This window comes from Brienomyrus brachyistius, chromosome 5, assembly GCF_023856365.1.
Source record: "Brienomyrus brachyistius isolate T26 chromosome 5, BBRACH_0.4, whole genome shotgun sequence".
Classification (NCBI taxonomy): Eukaryota; Metazoa; Chordata; class Actinopteri; order Osteoglossiformes; family Mormyridae; genus Brienomyrus; species Brienomyrus brachyistius.
The window spans coordinates 15,658,022-15,672,916 of record NC_064537.1 but is presented as its reverse complement, the minus strand read 5'-3'; the positions used below and the strand labels follow the sequence as shown (position 1 = coordinate 15,672,916).

The window sequence follows — 14,895 nt, the reverse complement described above, 5'->3', positions numbered from 1 at the left end:
CAGTGAACATAACATTAATTAATGTCGGCCAATCTATTTATTTTCACTAAATGTATGCCGTGTTTCCCCCACAGGCATCACATTTATTACAATTTAATATTTATAAGGGGGCGGTAAAACGAATCGTTTGCTAATCTTTCGCAAAGAGGCACAATCAGTGAAAAGTTGTGACTTGGACAAATTCCGGCTAACAGGATCATGTACGGGCAAACTGAAATATATGGAATCGAAACGTGTAAAATTAAAAAGCGCCAAGCGCGGACGGATCCCCCACATTCAACTTGGCGCCTAAATTCTTCAGCAAGACGCCGGTTTGGGGCGCGTTCACAGAGCCGTTCCCAGCGGTGCGCGGCCCCGCTCCCGGAAGCGTGTCGTGCGGGCGGCTCCGCTCTCTGATCGCCATTCTAGCCCCACGGAGTGCAGCGATCGGAGCCCTTTGCGCGTAGAGCTCAGGTAAATCCGCGTTATAACGGTAAGGAGTGGTTCACCGGGGCGCTAACAAGACGAAATTTTAAATACTTACACGTTCGGTAGCTTTGACAATAGCAGATAGTTACGTCCAGGGTTCATTTCGGTAATACCGCTCTACTGCGATCTAATTCCAAGAATTTAAAAAGCTTCATTATTGTTATTAAGGTACTTGCAATTTCAGCATTGTTGTTTTATTATTTTCTTTGACTGACCCGGGTTGCATGAACCTATTCATTAGTTGTATCGATTCAATTTCCTATATGCAGTTTTAGATATCCTCAGTTGGGTGTAGCTAGCTAAGTTAAACTAACTTATTCACTTAATCTTTCCCATTAGTTTTACTAGATGTCTCGATCGTCGCACCTAACTATTTAATCGATTATGTTAATAACTGACTATAGTGTAATTTTTGCCGGAAAAAAAGATAAACGTCGTAAGCTAGCTGAAGCGCGGACAGTCTGCATGTTTCCGAAGGGCTGAAGTTGGACTTCATGTATCCGGCGTTACGGGGCCTTTAGTTCCCAGGGCCGCCCGGTGGGTACAAACGGGAATTAACGCAATAGAAATAACTACTTTGTCGGAAAGTCTGTACCATTACCACGCGAAATGTTTCCCCCCTCCTTCCGCCTTCCAGTTAGGATTCACTTTTCCCAGTTTACTCGTGCAGTCGGGTTACTTGTATTTCCTGTTGCCAGTTACCGTGCCGCAGGAGTGACTTCAAGTAGTAAGAAGTTGCACCGAAACTCGGGTGAATTTTTCCAGCTGGTAACACGGACGCATCAGTGCAGATGATGCTTAGATGATGATTTAGAAGAAGCGCGTCGTTTGCGGTATTAAATGAAATGTGCAACGCTTAGGTGGCGAGAAGTTAACCTCCGCAGTGCACCTGCATTAGAGTTTGGCGAACCTGCCGGGTTTGGGTTTAACGTTCGCCGGCACTGCGGTCCCTCTGCCAGCCGGACGAAGCGGCCCCCCTGTATCGGTCCGCCGCCGAGAGGCGACCTGAGGCGGTTCTGCTGCCCGTGGAGGAAGCGCTGCAGAAACCAGAAAGGCGTGTGACTAATGTGTGGGTGGGTCCTGGTCTCTCCCAGCCGGGCCGATCTGAAGAGCCACGGCTTCCTGTCTGCCCTGGTTCTAGGTCTTTCTCGCGGGGAGGGGGCGGTGTCTCTCATTCCCCCACCCCACACACACACACACACATACACACACACCTTCAAACTCCGTCCAACACAACAGGTTAACTGACGCGTATAATATATTTCGTCGCATATAGCCGTTTTTTCTCACCGCACTTTCTCCCTTTGGGCCTTATGGTTAACCACATGTTACACTTTACTTTGCCTTCGGTCGGCAAACTTGAAATTTGGGGCGTTATGTAAAACGTGGCAGGGGCACCATAACTAAGCCATTTGGCAGATATTTTGACCTAGTTGAGCTTTACAGTAAATGTGAATATGGTTTCTATTCTGCGACATTCCCATTTCATCGAGCTTAAATACTTTACAAACCCAACCCCCCACCCCCCCATTTACTAACTCTCTCAGGTCGGACATCGGTGATTATAAAGCTGCAAAAGGGAAATTACCAGTGGAAATTGAGATGCCCAGGGAGCTTTACTGATTTGGTTAATTATTTTCTGAAATGCAGCCAAAGCACTAAAGCACCCATCAGCTGATCTTAGAAAAATGTGTTGACTCTGAATGTGTGTTGGGATGGTTGTCTGGGTCGCCTTTAAAATGCAGACCTATGGGAGGGTTAGGGTGCTGCTTAGGTATTCTTGTAAAGGGAGCCGGTGTCCTTGGGAGGCAAAGTGGACAGAATTAACTGATTTTCATGACCCAGGACTGTCTCGGTCCTAGTTTCGTACATAGAGGCTTTTTCACATTGTTCCTTTTAACAAAATAAAACTTCCATGCAACTTTAAAGTGCTTTATCTTGATCGAATTTGACAGCGTATTATTGCAGTTAATGTTCAGTGTATCTTCCTTGCTGCTTCTCAGAAGATTATTCCTTTGGATGGTTAAGATATGTGTTCTACAAGTTAACATGCTCGCAAATCTTATCTATGCTGCCTCAGCTGTTCAGCAATGTGGGGATCCTGTGAATTTTATCTGAAATTCACGTGTTAACTGCTGGCTTTCTGCTATAGATTTGACTTGATTATGATATTAGTGAGCTGGCATGAGGAAGTTCAGCTGTTTGTGTGCCATTCCGACTGCTTTGGTGTTATGTAATGCAATTCACGCAGTGGACATTTAACAGCCGGTATAGAGTCACTTTTTAATAATAATCACTTTAAATTCTGTTAGTATGTGTTTTTGGCATTTTTTTATTAAAGAGGAAATCACGACTTTTCAGTATGGAAATAAAGTGAAACAGGATGATGGTCTGCTTACTATTTTTAACCTTGAATTTTCCCAGTCGCTGATTTTTTTTTTCTTCATTCTGTTTCCAGCTCATTTGATGGTCCATCCCAGTTACATCTTCACAGTATTAGCAGACTGGTTAGAGCCAAATGTCTTTGGCACTCATACCAAGGGCAGTTATTCGGTTCATAGTGATTTTGAATGAATTTGCCCAGTATTCCAGATGGTTGTTTGACAGCTGTGTGTGGTATGTAATTTTTTATTTATTTCCTTTCCTTCCCACCTGCAGGGTTGCAGCTGTGGAACAGGCCATGAATGTTATTAATGCGGCACAGTCTTAATATACACACTGCTGTTATCTCTGAAATGGTGTATTTTGGTCATCTGGAAGTTGACATTTGGCCTGTCAGATTACAAGTTTTGTCTTGAAGGCAGCTCTTGATGGCACATGTTTTTGGAAGTGTGTCCTTATGCAGTGTTACGGTAGTCTTTGTTTTTGATGAATGTAAAATCAGTGTTTTCGTCGAGCAGATAGTTTCAGCTCTTTTTTGCCCTTTTAATAAAACTTACAAACTTTTCTTCAGAAACTATATATCAAAGACCATTATTTTGCTCAGTATAAGTGAATTAAATACTGCTGACAATATTGCAGTGTAATTTTATTCCATGCATATGTAGATGAAGTAAACATCTGACATTTAATGTAAAATCTATTACCTTGTACTACATGATAACTTTTACCGTTTTAAATCCTTTTACTGATGCTCCTCATGATTAGAGGTGCTTCGTAGCCATTTTCCTGCTGATCTGCTACACTCTGTCTCATTATGTGGAGTAACTTTGGTGCATGGTGTTATTTTGGATATCCATCGATACAGCTCCATGCTCTTAACAAGACCCAGATTTTCAGCAGTGATCTTTCCAGGTCAGACAGGGAAGCAGTTGCTCTCCCCATTCCACTGTGTCCTCCTCTACCTCGAGGGAGGTTTCCCGGAGGAGATGACAATTTGAGAAGGAGGGAGAGGGAAAAGGGGGCAATGTGCTTTTGCAAACGGCCTGTTTGATTGCTTTTTAAGTGATCTGTGAGGTTATAATGCTCCTAGTTCTCCCATGTTCTAACATGGCAAAGAAATACCTCATCAGATAAGATCTGGCATTTGCTGCCTTTGTGATGCTGTTGGGATTGAAGCTGCCCTGTGCTTCCAGCAGACTGGTGTGGCGTTGACTGGGCCCCTGACTTTCACAGAACAGGCATGGTGGTGTTTCAGTTGTCATTGCAATTCTGTTTCATTTGTGCTTCTTTGCTGTCCTGTTGTTTGAATGGCTGTGGACTATACTGTTAAACTGTGGCTTTATTGAAGCTTAGCGGTGTACAGTTTTCTCATGTAATGTTAGTCGCAGGTGGCTGACTTGTAATGAACTATTTCTGAATGTGCTTTGACATTCATTGTCTGAGTTGTATGGCTGTTTCCACAGACTCAACTCTCCAAGGGAAAGAGAGCAAGGCGGTGAACTTTGCTTGGTTTCAGTGACACGAATGTATCTTGAGTTAATCAGTTTAGCCCCAGACCTAGAATTGCAAAAAAAGTACATTTCTTAAAATGTATGGCTCCCTTGCTGGACGCTAGCTGCTTCTCTGTCTCTGCCATGACATCCACACCAGCACTCGAGAAGTTACTTTTCCTTTTAGCTTACTTATGTTTGTTTCTGGTGGTGCAGTGGTTAGCACTGTTGCCTCACACCTCTGGGACCCGGGTTCGAGTCTCCGCCTGGGTCACATGTGTGTGGAGTTTGCATGTTCTCCCCATGTCGTCGTGGGGTATCCTCCAGGTACTCCGGTTTCCCCCCACAGTCCAAAAAAAACATACTGAGGCTAATTGGACTTGCTAAATTGCCCGTAGGAATGCATGTGTGTGTGAATGGTGTGTGAGTGTGCCCTGCGATGGGCTGGCCCCCTGTCCTGGGTTGTTCCCTGCCTCGTGCCCATTGCTTCCGGGATAGGCTCCAGACCCCCCGCGACCCAGTAGGATAAGCGGTTTGGAAAATGGATGGATGGATGGATGTTTGTTTCAGTAGCTGTTTTGGGTCCTTCTACCTAGGAATAACCAGCGGCTTGTCTCCAGTCAGAAGGCTGACTTTGGCCTACTTCAGAATGAGTGTTTAACATTCTCACATATCTGCAGTGACTTCCTGTGACGCTGCTTCAGACTGCAGTGTGAGACTGATCTCTTACCAGGTGACTGCAACAGAAATTGCAATAGTGGTTTGTGTAACTATCGTTATCTTTTTTTATCAGTATAACAGTGCCTCCTTAGGGTGCTGCAGGTCTCCAGACCAGACCATGCTGTCTTTGCAGGCAGGTGAAGTGCTTGGATGATTTCTATTTGTCTAGACTGAACAATCGAAGCACTTCTGCTGAAGTCAGATGTGCAGGAGTTGTGCTTAGGTCAGCGGTGAAAGACATCGATGAAATGACCCTGGCTGTTAACGACCGATGCTGAGGTTTTCCAGATATGTTTTGGTATCAGATCCTTAGACTTTGATAAACATCTTTATGAGAGAATTATCACTTAAGTGGCATGCCAGTAAGAATTTAATTGTATTTTAGTACATCTTGTACTTGATACATTTGACGAATCTTGAATCTTGAGATGTCATTAATATGCAGACTAATTTGTATGAAGTGAGAATGAGTATGAGAACATTCATTCTGTCTGTACTAACAGCTGCTGTTGTAGACAAATACCGGGAGTGTTTTTCTGAATGAGTATTGTGCCTCACTTGCGTGTATCCCATTAATGTTATGTGAGGCATTGTTAATCATATAAATAGATGTGATACTGAAAAGGGGTTTTATTAGAAAAGCGTAACATTCGCTATGTCTGAATTCATGCATCATTTGGTCAACAGGTTCCTAATGACTGTTGTTGTAATACTTAGCTGTTATTGCTAATGCAAAAGAATAACATTCATTGTTTTAATTGGGCTGGTTTAACAGTTTAGTACTAATGTGCTGGAGTGTGTGTGTGTCCAGGGTTTGAGTGTTCATCTTAGCCTTGAAGATAGAGAGAATTTTTAGTGAGGGCTAGATGGGTCGTACTTAATGATCAGATATTTGTTTGTCTGTCCTTGGCTAGTGCTGGTATTTTGTCTTTAATTTTGTCGTGATCCACTTCGTTCCGGTTGGCACGGAAGAGGAAATCGTAGTTTTGTCATTTCCTACGTGATCCATACTTAGCTTTTTTTCTTTGACAAACCGGAAGTAGCATGGCAAACAAACCCCATTTTATATCGCTGTCACGTTTAAAGAGTATAACTTTATTATAGCATACTTTTTTTGGTTTAAGGTTTGCTTCCCCCCAAAGCCCCCATTGGATGGCCTGGTGCCGCAAGGTTCTGCGGATTGGGGGCCAGTTGTTGGCCAAGGTTTCCTTGAGACGGGATCATGGCTTACCGAGAGCGTGTTTTCCTGAGGAGGCATGGTGCATGTTAATGGCGGTGTGCTGGAGGGACGCGGGGCAGCGTCTCGGCCTTGCCTGCTCCCCGGCGTCCCAGTTATGTCAGAGGCTGGCACTGTGAAACTGGAGCTTCCTGGCAGCTCGACTTGCTGTGGTGCTGCTACGTTACTCTGTTTGCAGCATCTCCATACTGCTGCACCAGTGTTTTGTGAAATTCCAGTTCTTTTTGTTCTGACTCACCAACCTCTCTCCCGCCCCCCTCCTTACACTCCCCCTCGCGACCATAGCACATATATTGCAGGTGACATTAATAATTATCTCTTTATGTAAGTAAGAAAAAATGAGAACCTGTATCCTTCTGTGCACCTGAGTTTTATAACAAGTGTTTTTTTTTTTTTTTTTTTAAAGAAATCCGATCTTGCGAAACCGTTTATACCGTCATCATTCTTCTGAAGAGTGGAATGTGTTTTTTGCATTCTAATTCAGATGAAAGCAAGCTGTTGAGCTTTCCTCAATGTCTTGGCCACTGCTTGTGGGGCAGATTTATGGCCCAGTGGAAAGTACAGGCTTTATCGCGGCTGGGTCTGTGCATCTCTCTGTCCGTGTGTGCGTCCCTTGTGAAGAAGAATTCCTGCTTCTGTGACACCGCCAGGTCACTCGTCGTGTTTAAGTGCCTGATGGCCTGAGGATTATGAGTGTAAATGGATCCCGGAATGCTGTAGAGTTTTATGTAATGTCTGTTACATTTGGTGTGAGTGAAAAGAATGAAGTGGTGTGAAGCCACCTTTTTTTTTTTTTTAATTGATGTTCTTCACACAAGATTTCTTTTAAATTAGCAGTTGTACTGGTGGATTTGGATACCTGTATGCATAAATGTGTGTGAATGTAATGCGTTTATTTTTAGACTTTTCATCAAGGGTGTCTTGGGGTGTTGTGAGAGTTCTATTAGGGGAGTGTGTGCTGGTAGCTTTAGAGCCGTCTCTCTCCCTCCCCGTCTCTCTCTCCCTCCCCGTCTCTCTCTCCCTCCCCGTCTCTCTCTCCCCCCGTCTCTCTCTCTCCCTCCCCGTCTCTCTCTCTCCCTCCCCGTCTCTCTCTCCCCCCGTCTCTCTCTCTCCCTCCCCGTCTCTCTCTCTCCCTCCCCGTCTCTCTCTCCCTCCCCGTCTCTCTCTCTCCCTCCCCGTCTCTCTCTCTCCCTCCCCGTCTCTCTCTCTCCCTCCCCGTCTCTCTCTCTCCCTCCCCGTCTCTCTCTCCCTCCCCGTCTCTCTCTCTCCCTCCCCGTCTCTCTCTCTCCCTCCCCGTCTCTCTCTCTCCCTCCCCGTCTCTCTCTCTCCCTCCCCGTCTCTCTCTCTCCCTCCCCGTCTCTCTCTCTCCCTCCCCGTCTCTCTCTCTCCCTCCCCGTCTCTCTCTCTCCCTCCCCGTCTCTCTCTCTCCCCCCCCGTCTCTCTCTCCCTCCCCGTCTCTCTCTCTCCCTCCCCGTCTCTCTCTCTCCCTCCCCGTCTCTCTCTCTCCCTCCCCGTCTCTCTCTCTCCCTCCCCGTCTCTCTCTCTCCCTCCCCGTCTCTCTCTCTCCCTCCCCGTCTCTCTCTCCCTCCCCGTCTCTCTCTCCCTCCCCGTCTCTCTCTCTCCCTCCCCGTCTCTCTCTCTCCCTCCCCGTCTCTCTCTCTCCCTCCCCGTCTCTCTCTCTCCCTCCCCGTCTCTCTCTCTCCCTCCCCGTCTCTCTCTCTCCCTCCCCGTCTCTCTCTCTCCCTCCCCGTCTCTCTCTCCCCCCCCGTCTCTCTCTCCCTCCCCGTCTCTCTCTCCCTCCCCGTCTCTCTCTCTCCCTCCCCGTCTCTCTCTCCCTCCCCGTCTCTCTCTCTCCCTCCCCGTCTCTCTCTCTCCCTCCCCGTCTCTCTCTCTCCCTCCCCGTCTCTCTCTCTCCCTCCCCGTCTCTCTCTCTCCCCCCCCGTCTCTCTCTCTCCCCCCCCGTCTCTCTCTCTCCCCCCCCGTCTCTCTCTCTCCCTCCCCGTCTCTCTCTCCCTCCCCGTCTCTCTCTCTCCCTCCCCGTCTCTCTCTCTCTCTCCCTCCCCGTCTCTCTCTCTCTCTCCCTCCCCGTCTCTCTCTCTCTCTCCCTCCCCGTCTCTCTCCCTCCCCCCCCGTGTCTCTCTCTCCCCCCCCGTCTCTCTCTCTCCCTCCCCGTCTCTCTCTCTCCCTCCCCGTCTCTCTCTCTCCCTCCCCCGTCTCTCTCTCTCCCCCCCCCCGTCTCTCTCTCTCCCTCCCAGGTTGCATTTAACCACTCTAGTGTGGTCATATTTGTTTGAGCCACCTGCTTCTATTGTGAGCAGTTTGTAACATTAGACCTATTTAAATTCTATTTAAATTATTTGTCATTCATTTTTTTTAAAGACTTTACTTATCCTGCAGCAACCCCCTGCCTTTATTCCTTTGACAGGCAGGTCTCATAATCAAATTCAGATTGTCACGGCAGCCAAAAGGGGGCGGTCGATATTTTTCCCCTGTAAGCAACCTGGTTGTACAGGCATCCATGGCTCTCGCTATCTTCACTGTTTGCCTCCCCCTGTATGCAAAGGACATTTCTTAGACACCCTAGCAGAGTAAGAAGACAGGGTGACCTCAACTCCAGCTGTCATTTATAATTGTTATTGCCCCCCCCCCCCCCCAGAAAATGGCTGAACACGATCCCACCCCAGAGCAGTTAGCCGCCATTGCTGCGGAGAACGAGGAGGCGGAGTCTGTGAACTACCGGGCCCCGGCCCAGAAGTCGCTGCAGGAGATCCAGGAGCTGGACAAGGACGATGAGAGCCTGCGGAAGTACAAAGAGGCCCTGCTGGGCTCCGCGCCCAAGGCTGCAGGTACCTGTCTGTGTCTGTGGGCGTGTGCGGCTGCCGGGGCTCCTGGTGCACCGAGCTGGGCGAGGACGCCGCTCCCTTGGGTCCCTGCTCCAGAATAGGAGTGCTGTGATTAAGGCTGGCTGTGCCTGCGGCGCCTCCCAGGGACTGACCTGATTGTAGCTGTGAGCGAAACTGTCGGGCAACTTCTGACGCACTGGCAGACTTTTCTGACTATGAACCTATGAGCAGCTTGGGTACAAACGATAGCATGCATCCGTAGGGTAAACTGTAATGCTGTTGGTATGAATTAGCCGTTAAACAACCTGTGCGACAATTAACAATTTAGCTGTGTGTCAGAGCACTGCAGAGAACCTCATTTAAGGTTCTGCCCTGTTAGGTGGATGTAGTGCAGCTGACATCACTAACCAGCAGACTTTGTGGAGCGTCCAAATAGAAATACAATCCTTTTTTTTTTTTGGTCCAAATAAATTCTCGTGGACCATGCAGGGCGTAGTTGCCTGTTCATTTTTCTCCTGTGTGACGTATTCATTCCCACATCACCCTAATGCTAAATTCTTGAGATTGTAGATGCTAAAACACGGCATGTCTGTCTCCTGCATTCCTAATAAAAATTGCCTGTTTTTCTGTATCTGTTGCTGTATTTTCCCTGCCTCTCAGATCCCAGTGTCGCGAATGTGCAGGTGACTCGGCTGACCTTGGTTTGTGACGCTGCCCCCCGCTCCCCTGACACTCGACCTGCAGGGTAAGTAAAGCCCCAGTGAGCACTGGCAGACTGGCTTGACATTCCAGCTGTGTATGGTATAGATCCTTAAACGCATCTGAAAACTGCTTCCCATAGTTTTGATTTTTGCTGCTTTTCAGTTTCGCAATTTAACGTGTGGCAAAGGATGAACGTGCCTGGATTTTGAATTTCCCGTATCTTGTTTCACTTGTTGCACTGAGGTCATGACAGATCAAATAATCACTCCGGTTTTTTTTTTTTTTTTTTTTTTTACATGGTGGATCAACTTGGTGTTTTAGAACTTGGTGACCGAGCTCAAAATCAAATGCAGAGCAGTTTGAATGCGTCACCCTTTAGCAGCATCAGCCGTTTCCTTTACCGATGACTGTAGCTTACCCAAGTCTTAAATTTTCTCAAGACCGATTTCATAGGTTGATTCCGTCTTCCATTGTTTAACATGCCTAAGCTCGTCTGATTTCTTACAACAGGTGAACTGGACACATTGAAAAAGCAGTCCTTCGTGTTGAAGGAGGGAGTGGAGTACAAGATAAAAATTAACTTTAAGGTGAATAGTGTCTTTATTTCTTCTAAATAGCCTTCTTCTGTAATATCCGATTCTCTTCCATGCTTTGACAGATCAAGAAATGAGTTAGGATGCCAAGTATGTTTAAGGATCGTTTGTAGCCATCTGTGCAACCTTTAAATCTTTATTCTTGCAGGTGAACAAAGAGATTGTCTCTGGGCTCAAATATGTTCAGCAGACCTTCAGGAAAGGAGTAAAGAGTGAGTCCCTTGTACCCCTTAATAAATTGTTGCCCTGCTCTCTGCCTGATCGGAAAAGTTCAGTAAAAGCCATGTGACCCACTGTAACGTTATTCTGAAGTCGACATTAAGGCAATGTAACGCTTTACCTCGGAGCAGGTAGCTCTGGTATTTTGTGGTTTTGAAGCATGCAATAGCATACAGCTCAGATTCATGACGTTCATTTTTTTTGTGATTTGCCATAGTTTAAAATGAGTGTAATATGAGCCTATAGCCCGCATCATTAAGGTATCAATGGCCTGACTGCTCTCCCATTATTCCTGCCAGTTGACAAATCTGACTACATGGTGGGAAGCTATGGGCCGCGAGAGTCCGAGTACGAGTTTCTCACTCCCATGGAGGAGGCGCCCAAGGGCATGCTCGCCCGCGGTACCTACAGCATCAAATCCAAGTTCACCGACGACGACAAGCACGACCACCTCTCTTGGGAGTGGAACCTAAACATCAAGAAGGACTGGAAAGATTGAGCTGCCCTCAGAATCATCATCTTCCCTCTTGTTTCCAAGTCCTCCCCCCCCCCCCCCCCCCCCCCCCCCCTCCCCAAAACATACACACTTGCTTAACTTCAGTAGCCACCAAGTTTCCTTCTCTCTCTCTCTCTCTCTCTCTCTCTCTCCCCCACCCCATTTTATACCTTGCTCTTATGTGCCCCAAAGCATCCAGTGCTTCTCAGCTGTTGTCCATGCTACTTGAAGGAAAAAGCGTTCCTTGCCCCTGTCAACAAAAAAAAAATGGCGTCTTCCACAGAAAACATGGAAGCTTTTTTTTGATCTGTGTGTGTAGGAGAAAATCCTGGCCGACCCCCAGCCTTTGTGTGTTGGTGGGTGTTTGTTTAAGGGATATGAAGACGCATGAACAGATGGTGATTTTCTTTATCTTTTTTTTTACCATTGCACTCATTTTTACTTGACGGTTTTTCTGTCTTTCCTAATCATTCCCTCCCTCAACCCCCCCCCCAATCCTTTTTTCCACATTCCTATTTCATGCTGGATGTATTTTTTTTTCCTCTAAACCAAGAACTGCCTTCCTTAGTGTTTAATGATTGCGAGGGATGTGCTGTATTGGTTACTCTTCCTTAACATTTATTCTCACCTTTTCGAGGTCTGGGGATCACAGGTGTTTTAAACAAATTATATATATATCATTATTATATATATATAAAATGGGGTGCAGGCTCCTTCTCTGCCTTATACTGAGTGATTGGAACGGGGACAGACGTGCTTGAAGTGTAAATGTTCATGTGCACGGGGTTCAAGATTTTTACACAGCTGTCCGGCCAAGATATCGAGGTTCGAGTCGCGCTGAGGATCGCACATGCCTCTTTAAGGTTCAGTCTATTCATTTCTTTTGAAATCTGTTAAAGGCTGGTAGCAAGAACCAACTGACAACTGATCCCGGCTCTGTTAAAATACATTTCATGCGGCGAGGGGTAACAAAGTGCACAGGCTTCACGCTGCCTTCCTCCTCTTCTGCCTCTTACTGGACCGACATGCCGCCCTGTAAAGTGTCGTCAAGCCTCTAGGTGTCTCTTCCCACAATTACAGCTGAACGATATGATCAGCAATGGTTTAGCGTGGTTGTCAGTACTCTGCTGTCATGTGGCCTTAATGGAGATTCGAGTTGCTAAACAATGAGAGAGATTGCATGTAATGAGATTACCTTTGCCTTAGCACTGCACCTCATTACCCACATGGTGGGCTCTCAGTCCCTTAGGGTAAAAGGGCAAAATGTGGAAGATCTGGCAAGATGACCATCTGCTGCTGACAACCATGATGGTGATTGCCTCGATCTGTTATAGCAGTCTGTCCCAACCCCACCCTCGGGGACCCCTAGCTGGTCCACATTTTTGCTCCCTACTGGTTTCGGAAACACTGCATTATAGAAACCGGTGAAAGAGAATCCATACTTTAAAGATGTGGGCTGAAGACCTTTTGCCCTCTGCGCATGAGAAGTGGCCGTTCTAAGTTTTAAAACTGACTTTTGCACAGCCTGGAAGGTGTGTGTTTAATGACTGACTGGTAGTTGAGTGTGCAAGCTTTCTGAATTGCCAGAACTGCTATAGAAAGGGCTAATGGTGATGACCAGACTTGTTTGGCGTAATTATGCTACCTCAGCATGTATTAATGAAAGTAGAGGCTGTATTTAGCGGGTTGCATGTATCTCACACACCCAGAAATGCAGATAGAAATGCTTATCGTTTGTGATCCTTTTTATCATTGTTTTTGTCCAACCTGCAGTGAGGCTTCTGGTCTGAAGCTTTCATCTTTTCGAGTGCTCTGAGATGCTGTATGCTGACGCCTTTTATTGTAGGTTGGAGGCTTACTTTGTTAATATCACCTATACAAAAGCTGCACTCTAAATGTCCTGGGATGGACGAGTTGGTTAACCAAAGGTGCTTTATTTTGAGTACTGATTCTGTGGAGTATTTAGGTGTCAGTGAAACCCTCCTGCGCCTTTCATCCCCAAAATGTCGAAGTTTTTCCTCTTGGATCCACACTAGGACTAGTGATTGTGACCGGCTTTCAGGGACTAGACATCGTGGCTTGTAGCTGTGTAATTTTCTATAACCCCATTTTTATACTCCATTTACCTTACGTTTGATGATACGATTGTATTTTGTGTGCTACTTCTGTGACGCCTCGATTATTCAGATTGTGTCATTCTGGACCAGCTGTTCATCAGTCACCATTAAAGTGTTCAGATTCAATATGGCTGACTTCCTCTTCCTTCCCCTGTCTGCTAACAAATCAGATCTGACCAACACTCTCCAGGAATGTGAATGAGTGATCCAGCTCTCCTGTCAGTCTGGTATTTTTAAGCCAGCAGTCTGTAAAAGATGACAGTGACTTGAACTAAGATATAATTATTTGTCTTCAACAAGTGATTTGGTAACAAAGGGCATTGTAATTGCCAGTGTTTTTAAAGCAGATGTTTGCCTATAGAAATGCAAGGAAATGTGCTCTTTTTAGTTTGTCGAGCACTCGAGTCACTGCAATAGGATTCATATTAACAGGGAAAGAATTCATCGCTATTCTGTGATTTTATTTTTTAATGGATTTTATGACTATTAAAGATCGATATACACCATGATTAAAATCATAGACAAGTGACATATCCAAGAATGTAAACTTATTCATTGTATAGATATCAGTAAACGGCAACGTTTCAGATTTTCTCATTACTGTTTTACCTGCTGCAAACGAGACATGTAACAGTTTTGCAAAGGTAGGAAATGACGATTTCAAAATGGACAAATGACAAAATATATATCTGCAATATTTCAAATGAGCTAAGTGCATAGGTGACATTCACCTTGTTACTGGTATGTGCACTTGAGAGTTAATTTATATTTGTCATGAAAAACAAATATTGTTACATTACATACAAAGGCTGTTGCAATACATTGTTATGCATTGTGCAACTGCTATGAACAGGATGCGGTGTGTTTTGGGTTGGTTGCAGGAAATCAGCAAAACCTGAACATGAACAAAACCTGAATGTGTTGTTTTTGCGCATTTCGCAACATGATTTTATATGCAATCAAAACTGGCACCTTTTAAAATGAGTATACTTAAGTATATTACTATGTCCTTGAAGAGAAACACTCCAGGACTACATTTTAAATGCACCCGTACAGGTTGGGCAGCTCGGTAGCAGTAAAGAACATTACATTGATAGATCTATTACACTGAATATCGCTTTAATTGTTTTAGTTGTATTTCATGGATGTGACTTGTCCCATTTAACAATCAGTCTTCCTATATTCAGGATTTAAATAACCGTATTAAGCACATGTTTAGCATGACTTTCCATCAGGCTTTTCTCATGAGTCTTAATTAAAACGTGCAATCATGACCTTGCAATGAAGGTAGCAGAAGCCAGCATGGTAACTGGGTTAGAAATTAATAGCAATTTGACGGCTGTAAGGACTAATCCGATATATTTCTCATTTTTCTGCTGCTGCTGTGTGTCGAAGATTACGATTTTACAATATCTCAGTATTGGTCTGTTGACTTCGATTTTAAAAAGCAACTTTATGACCAGATGATGCTTTAATAAACTAGTTATACATATTTCGGCAACATGAAGACGGCATTCAAAATTAGTTCTCCTTCGAGCCGGATTCGAACCAGCGACCTAAGGATGTCCACATTTGACGCCTACAGTCCTCCGCTCTACCAACTGAGCTATCGAAGGGAGACACGTGAG

General features: G+C 45.5%; 1 protein-coding gene and 1 non-coding gene across 2 annotated transcripts; one reads left to right on the top strand and one right to left on the bottom strand.

Annotated features, from left to right (window-relative positions):
• Positions 1–332: 332 nt before the first annotated feature.
• Positions 333–13,393, top strand: LOC125742206 (rho GDP-dissociation inhibitor 1-like). The gene is given in 7 exon segments (XM_049013998.1): positions 333–472; positions 8,954–9,143; positions 9,801–9,856; positions 9,858–9,885; positions 10,353–10,429; positions 10,584–10,647; positions 10,954–13,393. Coding segments are annotated over 6 exon segments (612 nt in total). The 5' UTR covers positions 333–472; positions 8,954–8,956; the 3' UTR covers positions 11,154–13,393.
• Positions 13,394–14,795: 1,402 nt separating this feature from the next.
• trnay-gua (transfer RNA tyrosine (anticodon GUA)) lies at positions 14,796–14,883 on the bottom strand. Its single transcript is given in 2 exon segments — positions 14,796–14,831; positions 14,847–14,883. It is a non-coding gene; the product is annotated as a tRNA-Tyr (tRNA).
• Positions 14,884–14,895: the final 12 nt, after the last annotated feature.